Source organism: Hyaena hyaena, unplaced genomic scaffold, assembly GCF_003009895.1.
Source record: "Hyaena hyaena isolate Hyena2069 unplaced genomic scaffold, ASM300989v1 scaffold_19, whole genome shotgun sequence".
Classification (NCBI taxonomy): domain Eukaryota; kingdom Metazoa; phylum Chordata; class Mammalia; order Carnivora; family Hyaenidae; genus Hyaena; species Hyaena hyaena.
Window position 1 is genome coordinate 2371370 of NW_024080651.1, and position 19590 is coordinate 2390959.

Sequence of the window (19590 nt, forward strand, 5' to 3'; positions counted from 1 at the left end):
CCCACTTCATAGATGAGGAAGAAGAGGAAGTGGGAGTCTCCAAAGCTTCCTGGGACCCGAATTCAAGACTGGGACCCCAAAGAATAACCACAGGAAAGCCACTTGGGTGGTCTCTCCTTGCCCCTTCCCTCCCGCACTCATCAGATACCAGGGGTCCTCGGTCCCAGGGGACCATGGGGCAACGTCTGGGCATGTTTTGGGGGTTGATGGGGACAGAGGGAGGGAAGAGGTTCTGCGGGCCTCCAGTGGGTGGCGGTCAGGGATACTGCTAAACAGGACAACCCCACCCTGAAGAATTATCCAGCCCAAGAATCAGTAGTGCCCGGGCTCAGAAACTCAGAGATGACCCAACTTAGAATAGCACCAACACACGCATGCCCACACCCACACATGCACGCACACACACACACACGCGTGCACACACGCCCCGCAGCACCCTGACCTGCACTCCATCCCCCCACGGAACTTGATTGGAACAGACCTATGGAAACGGGAGGGGGCGGAGAGAAGCAAGCAAGGCCCCGCCCACAAACGTTCCGCAGTCACCATTAACGTCATATTTATTGTTATTTAGCTGCTCAGGAAAACATATACAGGTATATACAATATGCATGAATACAGAAGACTGCACTTTACATATTTTTTTAAAAAAGAAAGAAAAAAATAACACTCAATTTCATGAGCTATTGTCACAGTCTTCCAACCAAGCATTTCAGAAATGAATTTCTTTTAAGAGTCAAAAAAGATTACAGGATTGCCTAGCACACAGTAGAGTTAAGATTTCCTATTTTACATGTGCAATAACGTTTTCGTTTCCTTTCCCCCCGAAAAGAAGTTTGCTATGCAGTACCGATTACCAGTGTTTGGAGTCTCATGGTTTGGGTGTGTTTTTAATTTGCTTTGATTCTTTCCATTAAACCAAATTTAATGAAATAACATCCTTTTGCTTAAGGCTATTTTTAAAGCTGTTCCATTCTGGGGTCGTGGGGAGCGAGGCAGTTGAGAACTTCAGGGGTTTCCGACATCGAGGACCATGAGCTGATGGCCAGGTGCTAACGAACTCAACGCACGGCAAGTCAAGATGCTTGGCTCCCCGGCCTTAAGCAATTAAGGAGAAATCATCCCTGTTTAAAAAATACAATAAAACGATGCAGCTTTCAAACTGTTGTACGTGGCGGAATGAGAGGGGTTGCAGAGCTTTTAGAGGCTCACACTGTGGCTGATTCTCCTGCAGCCCAGGGAAGGGGGACATTCGCTTTTCCTTTCCTCTGGGGCCAGAACCAGTTCACACCTTCTCTCTACCTTCTCTCTCTTGGCTGATCAATTCACACGCCCTGCTTTTGCCTGCCTTCTGTGGGGGGCCAGCTGGGCAGGGGCCTCTGATCAGACAGCCTGTGCAAAGACCTTCCAGACTCAAGATCCGAGCCAAAAGGGCCCCCCTCCCCACCACAGGGAAGAAGAGGGGGAGGGGAAAGAGCGAGAGGACACTCTTCTCCCTTGGCTGAAAAGTTCTTTGAAATAAACAATGTGGGTGTTGTATGGAGAGCCCCAAGCTTTCAGATCACTTGCTGGAAAAAAAAAAAAAAGCCAGGTCTGTGAACTCTGGGGACCTGGGGGCAGAGGGGAGGGGGCGCAAGGCTCAAAACAGAGCGTTGAGTAAGACTTGCTCTGGAAGAAAAATGGAAGTAAGATAGGGGAGACACTGATTTGGGGGAAGGGCTATCAGCCACTTCTTGTCTGGCCCACCTTGGAATCCATGTGACCCCCACAGCCCCCCAGGTCACACAAGCCTTTCGCAGGCATCCACAGCAGCCAAAGGTGCCCGCCTGCTAACCCTGGGCTTCCAGTGACTGCCCTTCTGGGTCCTTGACTAGGTCCAGGTGCCGCGCTCTCTGATGCCACTCACTTGGCCACCCCCCCCCCCGCTCCCCCCACCATCTTAGCTCTGAGAGATTATTTCTTGGCGAGGTGCATGGGACGTGGCTCTCGTTTTGCAACACGGTGAGATTAAATCAAAAGGTGGGGATGGGGGTATTCTGGGCTTACAGAAAAAGGCCCAGGAATCAAAGTTATTGGTTATATTCATTGTTTCCTTCCTATAAACCGCAGGAGCCTGCAAACCCCTGCAGAAAAATACACTCATGTTCAGAGAAGTTGGGGGGGGGGGCTTGGCGGGCTGAGCCTGAGGGCTCCTTCATCGCCCTGGCAAAATGGGAGGTTGCCCAGGTTGGAGGGGAAAAAAATAGATGGGGAGGTGGGGACAGAATGGGAGAGGTGAGGGAGATACCCACCTCCTTCCTCGCACGACGCCTGGATGGGAACAGCTGTCGGCAAAGGTCAAGGGCTAGGAAGTGATCCTCCCCTAACCTGGGCACCCACGACCCCAGCCGGGCCGAGCCAGGAGCCCACAGAGACTCGCAAGCTGGAAGGGACCCATCCCCCACGCACACGAGGGCTGCTTAGCATAGCGTGAAAATTCAGAGTCTGGCTGTTTGCACGGAGGCCCAGAAAAGGAGAGAAAACAGCACTGTGGAACATTCCGACTCCTTCCCACTGAGCGGGCTGGACACATCACCACCTCGGTTGCAGGGAGGACAGCTTCCGGCAGAAGACAGAACAGAGCTGAGCTGAGCGTGTGTTTGTAGGAACGAAAATAATCTCTCTCTCTGTTTTCTTAGGGAACAGACAAAACAAAACCCCGGGCAGAATACCTAAGGGGGGCATTCATTGTTTGGCTCCTGTCTGACTGGTGACAGTTGGGTGTCAATATATAATATCGTGATGACAATTTGACTTTCACCCGGCAATCTTCCAGAACTACTATTCTCCAGGATTTCCACTTTAATAAGCAGTGAACAAAGCAAAAAGAAAAAAAAAAAAAAGGCGGGGGGGGGATGGTGGTGGGGAGAGGAAGAAGAATAAAAGAGAATAAAAAAGAAAGTAACTCTTGTCTTATTATGAAATAACGACACTTGGGCATACAGCAGCATGAAAATAAAACAAGGAAAGAGGTCATCTAAAAACGTATGCCAAGATTACAGAAAAACGGGAATTATCTAGCAGGAAAAAGGCTGAAGCAAAAGTTTGCTAACTGCAGAAGGGTTAACACTGGTAACATACTGTGGCAGACGAGTTTCTTTTTTAAAAAAATTTTTTGAGGCTTTTTTTTTTCCCCTTTAAATTAACCCTTTCCGGTCCATATGCCACTAAGCAGGTACCAACCTAGGAAAAAAAAAATCATCCACTCAGCAATAGTGGCCCTTTCAAATCAACAGGAGGGTGGGTTGGGGAGGAGGGGGCCCAGGGCGGGAGGGGAGGGGAGAGGAAAGGGCCTGGGAGGGGAGGGGCATTTCTAATTCAAGTTAGGGCGGCCACGAAAGTCCCGAATCTGTTGGAAATGTCGGAGTGCAGAGACCGCCAGGTGGGCACGGAGGCTCGGGCCTTGGCATCGCCCACGTCGTCTGTGCAGTGGACAGACAGGCACTGCAAGTGGTTACCCGGCTGGGTGGCTGAGGCCTTATTTGCAGGGAGGTCATGGGCTGCAGAGAGAAAACGAAGAAATGTTACCAACTTGCTCCGAAATGTTACCAACTCGTAACTCGCTCCTCTTCGCTCCTCTTTGGGAGGCCCTAAGGAGGGGTGGGGGGCAGAGTGGGAGAGGCATGCCCGGGAAGAGAGGCACCGCGCAGGCCCTCTTTTCCTGCCCGAAGACAGTCTGAGGAGATCTAGAGGTGTCTGGTTCAAATCCCCCCACTGCTGCCTCTGACGTGGCTGGGAGATCTCGGCCAAGGGTAGGCCCCTGGCTCAGTGTCAGGTGTCCCCTCTCGGGAAATGGGAGAACTGGGCAGGGTTTGCCCTCTCTGATAGATTAGAGTTCTCAAAAGATTAGCTGGAGAATAAGTGGGGAAGGCTTCCTGGAGGAGGGGTAACTAAACTGGGCATTGAAGTATATGTAGGAGTTCGTCAGCTACAATTATTAAAGGGTGGAGGGGAGGGCTGTCAGGGTCCAGAACACAGCTCATTCTCTTGTCATCCTCTGGACAGACGCTTGCGGAGGACTTCCTGAAACAGCGCCAAACTGCTCCAGCCAGTGCCCTTTGCCCACCCCCAGCTGCTTCATGAAGGGACTTGCGGTAATGGGGTGACAATCCCTTCAATCTCCTTCTCAGTCACACAGCACCAGAAACACCACAGATCATAGTGAGGTCTGGGTGAGACAGACTTGAGGGGAAAGGAAGTCTGACAACCACTCATAACTTAGTATGAATTACACTCAAAGAGAGCAAGAGCTGGGAGTTCTCGGGCAAGGAAGGAATGGACAGTCATTTCGGAGGCTGATAATGACTGCTGCCAAGTGACCGATGGTTCTGTTCTGACACCTACGACGTGTCCATGACTACTCTCTTTGCCCCCCGTTTTTAGAGCCTGACTCTCAGACTTGGGGGGGGAGGCGACCTGCCCGAGGTCACACAGCCAGGAAGGGGCAGAGTTGGGCTTGAAGACGGGCTGGTGGTACATTCCTGACTCCAAAGAAGTGACCAGAGCTGGAACTGGGGGTGGGGGCCCAGCTCTGGCCGAGGGAGCGCACCCAGATACTGAACTCCGTGACCGGCCCGCCCTCCCCGGGGCCCTGTGCCAGGCAGGAGTAGCCCCGCCCAGCCCGCCCTCCGGGATTAGGGGGGAGGCCTCCCCTGGGAGCCAAGCCGTGGTATGCAGAGAAAAGCCTCCCAGAGAATGGGCCAGGCTGTGACTAACTGGGCTCCCACCCTAGAGGCCAGAGCCACCCGGCTCACCCGGCATGTGGGGAGGAGCTGGGGCTGAGGAGGACTCTGCCTCGCTCCTTCCTTCATTCATCCAGCTAATGAGCCTTTACGGAGTCCCTACTACATGCCCGCCATGGAGCCAGCGCCACAGATCAGGCGGCTCCTCCTGGAGGGGACGGCGAGGACAGCCACTTCCCCCCCCTCTCTCTGAGCCTCAGTTTCTCATTGGTAAAGTGGGGGCAGTGTCACCTCCCTTGGGCCTTACAAAGGCCTGGCGTAGACAGTGAGCCCCAGGCAGGGCTGTTGGGACTATCATTAGTTTCTGGGGAGGGGTCATGAGGTGAGGGGTCCCTGCACCCGTCAAGAGGCCCCCATGCCTCGTCTCCACCTTAGGACTAGCCGCGTTCCTGCCCCTGAGACTGGATCTTCACTCCCATTTCACAGAAGGGGAAGTGAGTCTGAGGTGTCAAAGCTGGTTAGTAGTGATGGCACGGCTGATGCCACACCCAGGGCTTCCTGGGGACAGAGTACCCCAGGAAGCTAGAGGCATCAGATTCAGGGTCCCCTAAGCGCACAGGAGGGCCTGGATTCTGGCCCCCGCACCTCTGCTCCTGAGCCCAAGCTTGCCCCTCTCCCTGCTCCCCACAAAAGGAATTGTGCTCCAAGCACTGTGAGATCTGGATTGGGGGAGGGGAGCATCTGCCAGATTGAGAGAGAGAGAGAGAGAGGAAGAGAGAGAGAGAGGGGGAGAGAGAGAGAGAGAGAGAGAGGAAAGAGAATTCTGCAAGGGTTTCCTCACTTTATTTCGTACACATCGTCTCAAGGAGCCAACAGAGCAGTGCTTGCGCCCATTTTACAGATAAGAAACTAAGGCCCCCTGCCAAAGGTTGCACTGCTAAAGAAAGACGAGACCTAGGCCCAAGCCCTGACACCCAGCTCCCTTCCCCTGAGGCTGCATGATAAAGGAACATTTCCCAAGTCCCTTGCTCAGACACCGGAGGCCTGGGAACCCTTCTGGAAGCTGGGTTTGCCCAGCGATGTTTCCAGACTGACCCAAATGGTCAAATTCCCTAGAGACACTCTGTTCCCAAGTTATGGACGACTCGTCAGTATGAGGTGCGCCCATGCCAGAGACAGCCGTTCTTACGGGGGAGGGTTTACGAGGGAGTGTCAGGCACACAGCCCAGCCTGTCCATGTATGATCTCATCCCGTCCCCCCGCAGGCCCAGCAGCTGGCTGCCCCTTCTCCCCACCTGGGGCCCAGAGAGGGCGAGGGGCTTGCCCAATGTCACAGAGTACGGGCACAGGATTCCCCAGCCTCTGCCTCAGACCAGCAAGGGAGTCTGGTATCCACGCGGAATATTTTTAAGAGAGAATATTCTTCTTCAGCTCCTGACAAACCCCAAAGCATGACCAAACGCATCCTCCCTCCGGATTCATTCCAGCTGGGGGGACCCAGCACGCCCGAGGTCTGCCGCTCCCCCCGGGCTGCTGAGTGGCGGCGTCCCGCGGAAGCCGCCACAAGTCGGGGCCTGCCCCTGCTCGAGAGAGGCCCTCGTTCCCCGCTCCCTGGGGTGGCAGGCATGCTGGCCCCCAGGCCGGGACCCAGAGGTACAACCACCCCTCGCGGAGTTGCCGGTCAGGGGAGACTCAGCGCACCGCGGAAACCCATGCAGAGTGTCACATTTTCCACGTGTTAGCTATCGGCCTCCCCCGTCAGACTGGCTGCAGAGGGGAGGAGGTCTGTCTGTTTGCCACAGCACCCCATCACAGGAGGTGCTCGGTTGGGACCTGTAGGCTGTGAAGTGGCCCTCGCCCCTATTTGACAGATGGGAAGACTGAGCCCCAGAGGGCATACGACTGCCCAGGGGTCACCTGCAGCCAGACCACCAGCTAGGATTAATCCTTTCAGTCCCAGACCCTCGAGGGCGGGGCTGAGGTGGAATCCCAGATCCCCTACACCTGGGCAGCGGGCCCCATGTGCAGAGCCTTAGTTTCTCCATCTGTGACTTGGAGATAGTGATTCCTGGCAGGTCCATCTCAGAGAGGCTCAGGGAGACCATACAAGAGAAAGAGGGGATGTGCACGTGGCGGGGGGGGGGGTGTCGATCCTCCAGACAGGGGGTGTCATCAACTTAAAACACATCACCCTGAATGTGCTCACTTTGTGCAGACAGCACAGGGGACAAGGTGATGAGCTTCTGGGTCACAGGACCCAATGTCATGCCCGCCCAGCAAGAAAGGGCCGCAGGCAGTTTCCAAGGACATCCCACTCCCGGCCAGGTCAGACCACCTGAGTCCCCGGGCACAGGCGCGGAGCTGGGATGCTGGGCACCCTTCACGCGCAGACACAAATCCAAGCTGGTCTCTCCAGCCCCTCCTCAGCTCCCCTCCCTTGACGATGCAGCACGTGACTTGGTCATTTTTGCCACCAACATGGGACCACGGTATCGAGAAACCGGTGTCCTTGGGCCCACCCCGCCATGTACATGAGACCACGTCGGATTCTGCCTTCTGCCCTCCTCAAGCTGCAACAGGGGTCAGCAAATTCCGCGAAGGGAAGGAGAGGGCCTGAGCCGGTGCCCAAGAGACGACCTCACGAGTAACTGATGTGGCGCCCCTTGCAGGGCCGCAGCGCCAGCGCCCACCAGCTGCGGAGCACAGGCTTTCTGCGAGCATCACTTGAGCTCCCAGAACCTCAGCCCCGGAAGACAGGGCAGCAGGACTGGTGGTCATGGGGCGGTTACGGGGACTAAGTGAAATGACCCGTGGAAAAGCCTTTTGAGCACGCTGCCTGGCACACAGCGACCTCCCCACCTGAGTGGGGGACCCGCAGGGCTCCGCATGGCCAACAACCCTTTTGCCAGGGTTCAAGGGAGAGGGCAAAAGCCGTGCCTTTGTGTACCCGGGGACACTTCGTTGTTCATTTCACTTCCGGGGTGTCACCCCGGCAGGCAGGGGCTGGGTGTTTTCTTCTTTCAAGCCAGCAAAATTGCCTTTGTCGCCGTCTTGCTCTGCACTCAGTATCCCCAGGACTGGGTTCCAGTTTGGACGAGGCACGTGGCTCGGGGGTCGTGAGCCGGGTGAGGGCAGCCCCTCTCCCACTCCCCACCCCACCCAGGGCAGGGATTGGTAATACAGTACTACTTACGCTCTGTCCTGAACCCTCAGAACGGGGACTTCTGCCTGGCTACCTCCTGTCCCCGCCCCCTCGCCCACCATATGGAAGGCCGGAGGCATGGGGGAGGGGGCTGTGGAGGTCAGGGTGGCCTCCAACTAACGCCCAGATCAAGGGCTCCCTGGGTGCTAATCCAGGGTGTGGGCTGAGCAAGGTGTTAACCTGTGCCATAAAATGGGAACCAAGTTCACAGGCTTCTGAGAGGATTAATCGAGATAACTCGGGGTAAAGACTTTAGCACATGAGCCTCCCCAAAAGGTTAGCTGCTCCTAGGATTATTACACTCACTATTCTTCAAGAGCCCAGGGCCCCGGAGGCATCAGAGCTCAGACTGCCAGTAGGGGATACTGGCCTCCGGATGGATGGTCTCCATGGGTGCTGGGGAGGGGGCCTGCCCCGCCCCTGCCCACCAAGGGGTGGGGGACCCGGGTGTGATCCCAGGCAGAGCAGGCAAATTAGAATTCCGTGCGTATTTTTAACTCACAGCTTATGTAAGGAGCAGTGTGGGCCCCAGAACACAATAGCGAATGACTCTCGCCCGACTCACCCTCTCCGGATTCTGACAAAGGGAAATGTATTTTGGTTTTTCCTTTATTTGGACCTGGCAGGGGAGACACTGGCGTCTGACAGCTGCCACTCAGCTGCGGGGGGGGGGGGGGGAGGGGGGGGCTGGGCTGCTGGGCCCGGAAGCAGAAGCAGGCCTGGGAGCCACAGGGTTGGGCCACGTCCCATCGGCGCCTCAGTCCTGAGGCCTGGGAGCCCCGGAGGCCCAGGCACATCTGGGAGTCTCCTAGCTCCTGTTCCCCACCTCCCTGAGTGGCCCGGCGAGCTCCGGGCATTGAACATGGCCTTTCACTCTTGGCCAGGCCCCAGAGTCCAGGCGGGGGGGTGGGGGGGTGGGGGAGGGAGAGGCTCCCTGCAAAATCCAGCCGCTTCTCTCCTGCCCCACTGCCCTCACCCCCAGTCCAGGCCCCCAGGCCCCCACCCCACTGTCTCCCGCCTGCCCCAAGCCCATTCCCCCGCCCCCCGCCGTGAGTCAGGTGACTTTCCTAAAGCATCAACCAGAGCAGGCCCCTCTCCTGCTTAAACCTTCCATGGCTCCCCAATGCCCCCAAGATAGAGTTCCCAGCTCCACATAACCTGGCCTGCTCCCCCCTTGGGCCTCCAGACTCAGAGTCTCAACAAAGCCCTGATCCTTCCCACGTCCACAACCCTGTTCCTGACATTTCTTCTGCCTAGAACACCCTCCCCTCCTCACCCCTGCTGACTCCCACCACGTACCTGGCTGTCAGCCTTTTGGCAATGTTTCCCTGAGGACCCTCCTCGGAGGTATGTGACCCCTCTCTCTGCTCACAGATGTGCCCAGCCCCCCTAATGGCGAGGACAGCACCGGTTACCCCCGGCACTGATCTGTCTCACCCTGGCAGAGAGGGGTCCTGAGTTCAGGGACCCTCTGTAACAAGTTGCCAAAGATGAAAAACGTCATGGGGGTGGGGGTGGGGGGGCTTTGAGCCAGATGACCATGGTCTGCATCCTGGTCTCTGGCACTTCCTCAGCAGGCTGACCTTGGGCAAATCACTGTCCCTGTCTGAGCCTTAGCTTCCTTCCCTGTGAAATGGGACGAGGGGAAGCACCCCACTCCTTGCCAAGTCACACCAGGCTCTCCGGTGCCCAGCAAGTGGCAGGTGCCCAGGTCATGGCCACGTGGTGTCACAGCAGGCAAAAGCCATGGAAGAGAGTGTCGCCCACTGGGAGCCAGCGTCACGAGGATCTCTAAGCAGCCCTAAGGCCCATCTCCAAGAACCCGCCCCCGGGGACGTGAGGGACCCCTGCCACCCAACTGGAACCCTTCTGCAGAGCCCCACCCCCCAAGGTGGACCCCTCTTTGGCTGCCTATCCACAAGGTGTCCCTGGGCTGTGTCACTTCCTCCAGGGAGGTACACGGGGTCCAGGACTCACCCACTTTGGGCTCAGAGCAGGAACAGCAAATCCAAACGGAATGCTGGGCTGCCCAAAGTGAGTCCACAGAGCCACCAGCCAAGCCAGAAAATGGCAGTCCCGCCCCCACGCCAATCCTCCCCCCCTGCCCTCGGCAGCTTTGGGGGAGCCACGGCTCCGTGTGCACTGAAGCCTAGATCCATATCCCATCTGGATCCCACCAGCTCCAAGACCTTGGGCAAGCCTGACTTGCTGAGCCTCAGTTTCCCCATCTGTAGAAGGGGTTACAATCCCTCCTGTGTCCAGGCCCTCTCAGAGGAGCCTGGCCTAGGGGCCCTGAGGGCAGACACACCTGGCGAGGATCCCAGCCGTCTCTCTGGTCCCAGGCACACAGAAGCCACCTGATAAGGATCTGTTAAATATTCTAAGATAGCTGTGTGACCTTGGGCAAGTCGCTCTCCCCTTCTGGGCCTATTTGGACCTCTCTAGAATGAATGATAGTGGATAGATATACAACCCCCTTGACTCTTTTTATTCCTTTGGGGAAATCAGATTTTATACTCGATGTAGGCAGAGAGTATCCCCCCAAGTGAGGGAAACTAAGGCACCTTAGCCTGAGCAAGCCCCGGGAAAATGCGCCCACAACCAGGGATCAGGAACCGAGGGCTGGTGGCTGGCAGCCTGAGTGAGCCTCCCCCCCGCCCCCCAGCATCTTACAGAGGCAGAGGGACCGGCCACTCCCCAGCCCAGCCCTCTGCCTGCACCCCTACCCTTTCTCTGCCCTCCCTTCAAGGACAACTTCTAGCAATGTGTCACTGAGACAATGAGGGAAGGAAAAAGGTGACCACGCCCATGTCCTCAGTCCTGTGAGCTCCAGGGTCATTAAGAGGAATGAGCACTGACCTCAGACTCCTGCGGGCCGGGCCTCAGCCTACATCTCATCCGATGACCCCAACACCTGGGCAGAGAGGGCCCGATGCTCCAGCCCATTTCACAGGGGAGGAGACTGAGGTTCAGAGAGGGGCACTGCTGACCACGGTCACACAGCTAGCCAGCGGCCGAGCCAGGGTCACTCCCAGGTCTGTCTGATGCCAAATGTGTATGGGCTCATCAAAGTCACAGGAAAAAGTAAAATGTCCCAGCCAGGGTGGCAGAGATTACCTCCCCCGTCCCCACCCCCTACCCCGTTCTCTCCTTCTGTTTCCCTCTTTCAACACCCACGCCCTATTCTTTCTCAATCTCCCTTGTTCTCTGTCTCTCTCCCAGTCTCCGGTGCTCTTTCTCCCTCCCTCCCTCCTTCCCCATCTTTCCGGGAATGAATGCTCACTTTTTGGGGAAGGGCCCTAAGACTCACAGATGGGATGAGAACAACCCGGGTGGCAGAGTGGCCAAGTACGACACCTGAGGCCCTGTCCCATCTCCACAGTAGCCCCATCGGAGGGGGCGACACAGAGCTTGCAGGGGGCTCCCCCCACCCCCACTGATCAGGAGGGACCCTGTGAGGCCCCACCTTCCAAGGGCACGGAAAAGGGGGCTCGGCTGCCCTGCGGGGGGGGCAGCAGAGTCTGGTGCGAGGCTCAGCCAGGCCCCCGGAAGCCTTCGGAAATTAATTGGAGTTGACTTGGCTGAGGGCAGCTGTCACTTAGATTGAGAACTGGCTGAGGGCTCCACTGAGGCGAAGCAGCAAGGGCATTGCGGGGACCAGGCTGCCGAGCGCTGGGAGGGAGCAGGGGGGCGGGGGCCGAATGCCGGGGACCGTCCCCAGCCCTGGAGGAGGAGACAGGGTGGCACAGGAGGGCCAGACTCCACAGGACGCACGGGGCAGGCCCCTCACCCCAGCCCGAGCCTCTGATCAGGCTCCTTCTCCCGGCGCCTCCGGCCACACAGCCAGTGACCTGTGACAGAGGCAGCTAGTGCATCCCCCGGGCCACTCCTGGCCTGTGTGCTGCAGAGACATGACAGGCTGGGGAGGGGGGGTGCAGGCCGACGCCGCAGCCTGCCTCTTCCTCTGACAGTGCCCACAGTGTGCAGCAAGGAGCCCGGAGCAGGAAGACCACTCACTGCCCGGAGAATCCAAAGCGCCAGGTTTCAGCCTCGGCCTTGGGGACATGAGCCTCCCCAGCCTGTTCCCTCACCCATGAAATGGGGACGGAGGCAGTGGTATTCTGAGAAAACCACCGGAAGGGCCAGCGGCAACGCAAGCAGAGCACTTAGCGCCCTGCCAGGCACCAAGCACAACCGGGGGACGGATGCTGCTATCAGCATCTCCAGGCGAATTACTACATTTGAGACCCTCTCCATCCCCATCTCCGCATAGCGCTTCCCACACTCTGTTCCCTCTCGCCTTCTCCCCCTGGCATCGGACCCAGTGCTGGGTGGCCTTGGGCAGGGCACTGCCCCTCTCTGAGCTCCCACGTGTTTACCCGTGCGCTGGGAGCACCCAGCGTCAGGGCAGACACCTCCCCGAGCCCCCGGCACCCTGCCTGGCATGCGGCGGGCCATTCAACAATTGTTTTCTGAAACAAAACAGATATATATACACACACATTCCTGTTGAGGTCGAACCTTGTTGCTTTCAGCCCACGGAAGGAGAAGCCGGATTTAGCGACAACTCAGAATTTTAAAAAGTACGTTTTTAAAGTGCTGATGCTTTGGGTGGAAGCTCTCTCGGGGACACCGGCCCCGCACACCCATCCTCGGGTCTGCGGGAGTTTTGTGACCCCTCACGTGGAGCCGCCGGTGGGCTGTGCACCCTGTAGTGCTTTTGTGTCCCTGAGGAAGGGCTCTGCATAGGGATCAGTCGTGGGAGAGTCACGCGCTTTGCAGACAGAGGCTTGGGTTCGAATCCCAGCCCTGTCACCACCAGGCTGTGGGACCCTGCATCAGCTCCTTAGACAGACACCCTGCGCCTCCATTTCCTCACCTGAAAAAAATGTGTTCGGTCATCCTTGCCTTGCGGAGAGGGGCAACGGGCTGGTACCCAAGTGCCTGGCACCCAGAGGACCCTCGATATCCCATTCCCATAATCATTCTCCAAACCTGAGCCTTCTTTGGGCAGCCTGGAAAGTGGAGGCGGTGGGGGGGGGGGGGGGTGGCGAGACAACAGTAACAGCAGGGCGCTGGGCCAAAGCGCCACAGCTGAACAGGTGCACCCCGCTGGACGCGGGGTGCTGGACTCAGAAAAGTGATCCCAGCACAGAGCCCCCAGCACCCCGACGAGCGTTCTCAGACGGAGGGAGAGATACTCAGCAAACACACAAGTGCAAAACGGAGCATAGTCGCTCCCACAGCAAAAGGCTGGCCTGTGTCGTGGGTCCAGGGACAGGAGGGGATCTGGGAAGAATTTGCAGAGTAAAGGGCATAAAGGGGGACTTAAGGATGAATATAAAGCTTTGCAGCGAGAGAAGCAAGAGGTGAGCTCCAGGCCGGTGCTATGACCGTCTAGGAAGAACAACAAGCCAGCCCAGGGGCCCTGATTCGGGGCGTGAGGGGCAGGGAGGAAGAGAAACCTGCAAAGTTCAAATGAAGTCAGTCACAGAGGACCTTGGGGACCCCAGGAAGTGGCTCTGTCTTTGAGAGCAGAAGGGAGCCAAAGCAGGCTTGTGAGCTGGAGAGGGATGTCAGGAATCTGTCAAAATGAGTAAGAAGCTTGTACCTCATCCATTTTGGCCTTAGCATGGGACATTTGACTTAGAAACACATTCCATTGGGGACAAGGTCCTTTGTGTTCCACACCTCTAAACAAGGTGGTGGGGTCTGATCCCACCCACAAGAGAATGGCACTCTGGGAGAGCTCTGGTCCAACTGAGGGGGGCCACATCTTCTGAGTCAGACGCCTGTAACCCGGGTCCCCAAGAAACCCAGTCCAGCCTTGCCATGTCTTAGCTGATGACCTTTACAAGGGACTCCAGTCCACCTCTCTATACCTCTACCTCCCTTCCACGCAACAGAGGTGAACATTGTGCCCTGTGCATTTACATCAACAAATCCTCTCTGAGAATACAGGAGGGGAAACTGAGGCACAAAAAGACACACATCCCGGATCACCCAGTGGTGAGCAAAAGGGTTGAGGGAAAGTTCCTTGATCTCCCTGCATCTGAGTTTCCCCATGTGTGGAAGGAGACAGTACACCCACTGGGCAGAGGAGCCGGGAGAATGAATACCACAATACTAACAATAACCATTAGAGTTAATACCTGTCAGGAGTTCACTCCTCACCATAACCCCAGAGGACCCCTTCTACGCTCTCAACTCCCTTTCAGGAACCTGCCAGGGTCAGCAACCTACAGCCCACAGATCAAGTCCAGCCCACTGTCTCACTTTACCAATAAAGCTTTATTGGTACACAGTCAGGCACACACACTTAGATTTAGTCTATGGCTGTCCCATGCTACAACGGCAGATTTGAGTACTTGTGACAGAGACTGTATAACCCACCAACCTATTTACTCCAGGACCCTTAACAGTGAAAGTCTGCTGACCCCTGAACTGAGGCTTATAGAGATGAGGTCACTTGTCTATGTAAGTTCATGCAAGTAGGAAGGAGCAAGCAGGCACCCAGTAGGCGCTCAATACGTGCTCCCTAGAAACATGTTTATACGTAAACAACACTGCTGATCTCTGAAGACTCACACAGCGACATTCCTTCTCAGGCCACCTCCCTGCCTTCCTATTTAAAAATGAACACAACATTCAAATGTTGGTTGGGGTGCTGGGAGATTGGGATTGTTATCTTTAAAAAATTGTTCCGGGGGCGCCTGGGGGGCTCAATCGGTTGAGCATCCAACTTTAGCTCAGGTCATGATCTCATTCTTCGTGAGTCCGAGCCCCGCGTCAGGCTCCGCGCCGTCAGCACAGAGCCCACGTCGGATCCTCTGTCCCCACCCCCCCACCCCCCACCCCGCATCTCCCCTGCTCACTCTCTTTCTCCCAAAAATCAACAAACATAAAATCATTCCAGAATGTATTGACAATCTAGCAAAAGAGAAAGGCAGGCTCTCTGAGGCAGACTGAGTCAGCCACAGCTGGCCATGGGGGATGGGGGCCGCCAGAGCTCACTCCTGCACGGCCTGAGGACGCTGTCACAGCTCGGCCTCCACTCGCAGAAGGACAGGGACAGGCTGGGCATGGGCGGGCCCGAGTGGACACCAGTGGACAGAGCACAGGCCCTGGGGTCTTCTCACTGGCTCACCTCGTTTATTCTCTCAGCAATCCTCTCAGAGCCAAGGTCACACAGCAAGAAAGCAGAGAGTCAGAATCCAAACTCAGGTGTGCGTGAGTCCAGAGCCCGTATGGTCTAAGCCCCCCATGGCACCTGCCTGGCCTGGGGGAGAGAGACGGGAGGAAGAGCGGATGCTGGTCTGGGTTTGGGGGGAGCCTGCCGGTCACTCCCATCAAAACAATGGAGAACAGAGCCCCTGCATGCCGGGCAGCTGGCACACACATCCTCAGCTCCCAGCATCCAAGGGCTCTGGCAGGTCCGGCCTACGCTTTTGAGGTGAGCGGTGCCTGCCACCCCTACTTCCCTTCCCTCCCTCCCCTGCTTCGGGAAACCAGGGCCCAGCTCTGCCAGAAGCTGGCTGTGTGACTTCCGGTGCACCACTCACCCTCTCTGGGCTGTCGTTCCCTTTAGTAAGTGGCAGGAATTCCCTACCACCAGGCTTGTGATTCTGTGACCTGAAGAGTGGTACTGCCCACCCCAAATGGCGCTGCGGACCGATGGGAAAGGCTGGCTAAGCTGTACCTCGGGGATGGGAGGGGTGCTTGGCTCAGCCCTTTGGGTCCCCAGTGGGGCCTGCACCACCCAGAGTGAGTCTCTGGGGCTGACCTGGGAAGAAGGTAGGGTATGGGTTCTGCAGGGAACGTGGGGGCCACCACCATGGCAGAGCCCACACCCCCTTGTCCCTGCGGTTTTCCGACAGGACCCTAGGAAGGCTGGGCTAGCTGTGCTGTAAGACTGGAGAAACTGAGGCTGGAGAGGAGCAAGTCAGGGGCAGAAGTGTGACTCGACCAGACGGCTCCTGCCTGCCAAGCCAGCACTCGGTCATCTGTCCATCCGGAAGGTTTGACAGTGGGGTTTGCGGGGCACCGCTCCTGCCTGCTCGCCCCTCCTTCCGGGCCACTCTGTCACCCCTCCCTTCAGCTCAGCTGACTCTCCCGCCTCTTCCTCAGGTAGGTCTTTCCAAGCCCCTCAGTGGACTCCAAAGGGCCCTGTATTGTAACACCTGGTGCTAACCCTGACCCCTCCTAAGTGTCCTACCCTCTACCAGCCCCTAGAATATGAGCTCCATGAAGTCGGAGCCTAGTGTCCCTTAATCACCACTCTGGGCCTGGCAGTTAGCACACAGTAGGCCCTCAACCCGTGTGTGCTGACTGCATCAATTCCTAGGGGCAGAAATAGACCCTAAAGAATCACTAAAATAAGGAAGCTTAAACCACATCACCCCAGCCTCCAGACAGACCTGAATAAGAACTTTCCAAGGCTTCCCAGTGCCCAGGAAGCAAGCCTTCATTAGGAGGTTTTCCCACAGACCCTGACCCCAAAGTTTACTTAGAGGGGCCACGTCCCCTCACAGACTATTATCTGGCAACGGGGAATTATATCCACCTCCTTCCAGACCCCCAACCCAGCGAACACACTTCCTTCCAAGTCTGGAGGCTACGATTCTCCCCATTTATTTTAGCCCCTGCTCGTGAGCAAGGAAGCCACAAAACGCAGGTGCCTTTTCAACGGAAAGAAAAGCTGGCGGGGAGTGGCAGGGATCCGCTGACAAATTCCAGATATTCCCTCCCACCTGAGAATGACTACCCAGGAAGACCCCTTTCCCAACCAACGCCCCCACCCAGCCCACCCCTCCTGCCTCCTGGCCCCGAGCCCTGAACCCACTCAGACAACCTCTGTGATGAGTTTTCAAGTGGACACCAGGCATGGGAATCTGGTGAGTAACCTTCCGGAACCCACACCATCTCTGCTTTTCTTTCTTCTTCAGGGAAGGGGACCCCATCCCAGACACTGTTCTAGAAGTTTCCTGTCCATTCCTGCATGGGGTGATCCCACTAAACTATGGAAGGAGGGCCTGTTACTCCTTAAAGGATGCAGAAACAGGTGCACGGAAGGGGATGACTCGCCCAACAGCACACAGCAGGGAGCAACCGAGGCAGGACGAAGTCAAGTTCGTTTCCATGTCCGTTTCTGCTACTTTTGCTGCGCGCTGGAAACACAGAGGAGAAGAGGGCAGGAAAAGAAGGGAGAGGGGAGAAGGGAAGAGAAAAAGAAGATTCCCTCTCTCCTAAAGGGCTGCCACCCTCCCTTTCCTCTCAGTCCGCCCACTCTAAGTCTGGAAGCACCTGCCAGTTTCTCGGGGTACCGCAGGGTGGGGAGAAGCTAGCATGCACACCATCCGATGAGGGCATCTGGCCCAGGCCAGGCCCCACCCACTGCAGGGTCTGAGCCCTGGGGAACCGGGCCCCTAGGGAGGGGAGCAGGACACTAGGGAAAAGCCCCTGCCCTCAGGTGTGCAGCTCACCCAAAGGAGCAAATCTCTCTCTGGAGGTGGTTTCCCAGATGCCCCGGGGCAGCGCGGTACTGCCTGTCTGTTGCTAAGCAACAGGCTTGCACCCAACAACCTACCCAGAGATCACGACACGCTTGGGGTATAACAAGATCACGGACTTGGGGGCTGTTATAACATAGCTCAGGAGCTCTGTGCATCTAAAACTGGGCTGTCCACTCTCTGGAAAACAGTGTGGAGGTTCCTCAAAGAATTAAAAAGAGAACTACCCTACAACCCAGCAATAGCACTGCTAGGAATTTACCCAATGGACCCAGGAGTGCTGATGCATAGGGGTACACGTACCCCAATTGTCACAGCAGCACTCTCAACAAGAGCCAAAATACGGAAGAGCCTAAGTGTCCATCAACGGATGAATGGATCAAGATGTGGTTTATCTATACGATGGAATACTACATGGCAATGAGAAAGAATGAAATCTGGCCATGTGTAGCAACGTGGATGGACCTTGAGGGTGTTATGCTGAGTGAAGTAAGTCAGGCCGAGAAGGACAGATATCATGTTTTCACTCATATGTGGATCTTGAGAAACGTTATTAACAGAGGACCTTGAGGGAAGGGAAGGGGGAAAATAGTTACAAACAGAGAGGGAGGGAGGCAAACCACAAGAGACTCTTAAATGCAGAGAACAAACCAAGGGTGGATGAGGGGGAGGGAAGTGGGTGGTGGGCACTGAGGAGGGCACTTTTTGGGACGAGCTCTGGGTGTTGAATGTAAGCGATGAACCACAGGAATCTACCCCAAAAGCCAAGAGTACACTGTACACACTGTATATTGGCCAATTTGACAATAAATTATGTTAAAAACATAAATAAATTAAATTAAATTAAAAAATAAAACTGGACTGTCCAATAAGGCAGCCACTAGTCACATGTCGCTTCTTTTTTTTTTTTTAATGTTTTATTTATTTCTAGGTGAGAGAGAGAGAGAGACAGCGTGAGCAGGGGAGGGTCAGAGAGAGAGGGAGACACAGACTCTGAAACAGGCTCCAGGCTCCGAGCTGGCAGTCAGCACAGAGCCCGACGCGGGGCTCGAACCCACGAACCGCGAGATCATGACCTAAGCGAAAGTTGGATGCTCAACCGACTAAGCCACCCAGGCGCCCCACATGTCGCTTCTTAAATTTAAAAATCAATTCCTCAGTGCGCCTGGGTGGCTCAGTCGGTTAAGCGTCCGACTTCGGCTCAGGTTGTGATCTCGCCGTCTGAGTGTTCAAGCCCCACATCTGGCTCTATGCTGACAGCTCAGAGCCTAAAGCCTGCTTCAGATTCCGTGTTTCTCTCTCTGCCCCTCCCCTACTCATACTCTGTCTCTCTCTCCCTTTCTGGAAAGTAAATAAACATGAAAAAATAAAAAAGAAATCAATTCCTCATTCATGACGAACCATGCTGCAACAGCAACCCTCTGTGGCCGGTGGCCACTATCCCGGACGGGGCAGACATATCACATCTCCATCATCCTGGAAAGTTCCATCGGACGGCACTGGTCTAGAATCACAATCTACAATGTCCCAACCTGTGTCAACTGGGTTTCTTACAAAAGGCAAACTCCATCATTTTTCCAATAGCAGTTTCTATAGAAGTTTCTAACCCGGGGGCCGGGAGAATCCCTTTCCAGGATTACCAACCACTAGGGACTCCCACCCAAACATACCTCCCCTGAAGCCCAAAGCAGAGCATTGCTCACTGACCGCCCAAGATGCTCCCTTCCCCAGAGCCCAGACAGCCTCAGACTCGTTCTCACTTGAGGCAGCCAGAACGAACCAATCCGGATTAGCAGGGGATATTCAATCTATAAACCTGACCTTGTGTAATCACAGACAGGGAGAAACTGAGGCCCAGGGAAATAAGGCTCTGGACGGCCAAAGTCCACAATCCTCAAAGAGTGCCTAGATGTGCTGTGACCGAGGACACAAAATAGCAGTAATAACAGTGATTCAACCTCTGTATTGATCACCCGCTACACGGACCCCCCAAGCCTCAATTTACTCTAGTGCCTTCCTCAATTCTATAATGTGTGCATTGTTATCTCCATTTTCCAGATGACGAGTAAAGGGAGATTGAGAGAGCCAAGGGGACCCGCCCAAGGTCACACATTCACTAAAAGGGTGAGCATAACCTATATTGATACCTGGCATCCAG

The 19590-nt window shown here is 55.9% G+C and overlaps 1 protein-coding gene across 1 annotated transcript in view; it reads right to left on the reverse strand.

Annotated features, from left to right (window-relative positions):
• Window positions 1-542: 542 nt before the first annotated feature.
• MN1 (MN1 proto-oncogene, transcriptional regulator) overlaps window positions 543-19590 on the reverse strand; it is a 47484-nt gene continuing 28436 nt past the window's right edge. The window contains exon 2 of the mRNA XM_039225850.1: window positions 543-3539. Within this exon, the coding sequence (XP_039081781.1) occupies window positions 3358-3539 (182 nt within the window). The 3' untranslated portion in view covers window positions 543-3357. The remainder of the gene's footprint in view (window positions 3540-19590) is intronic.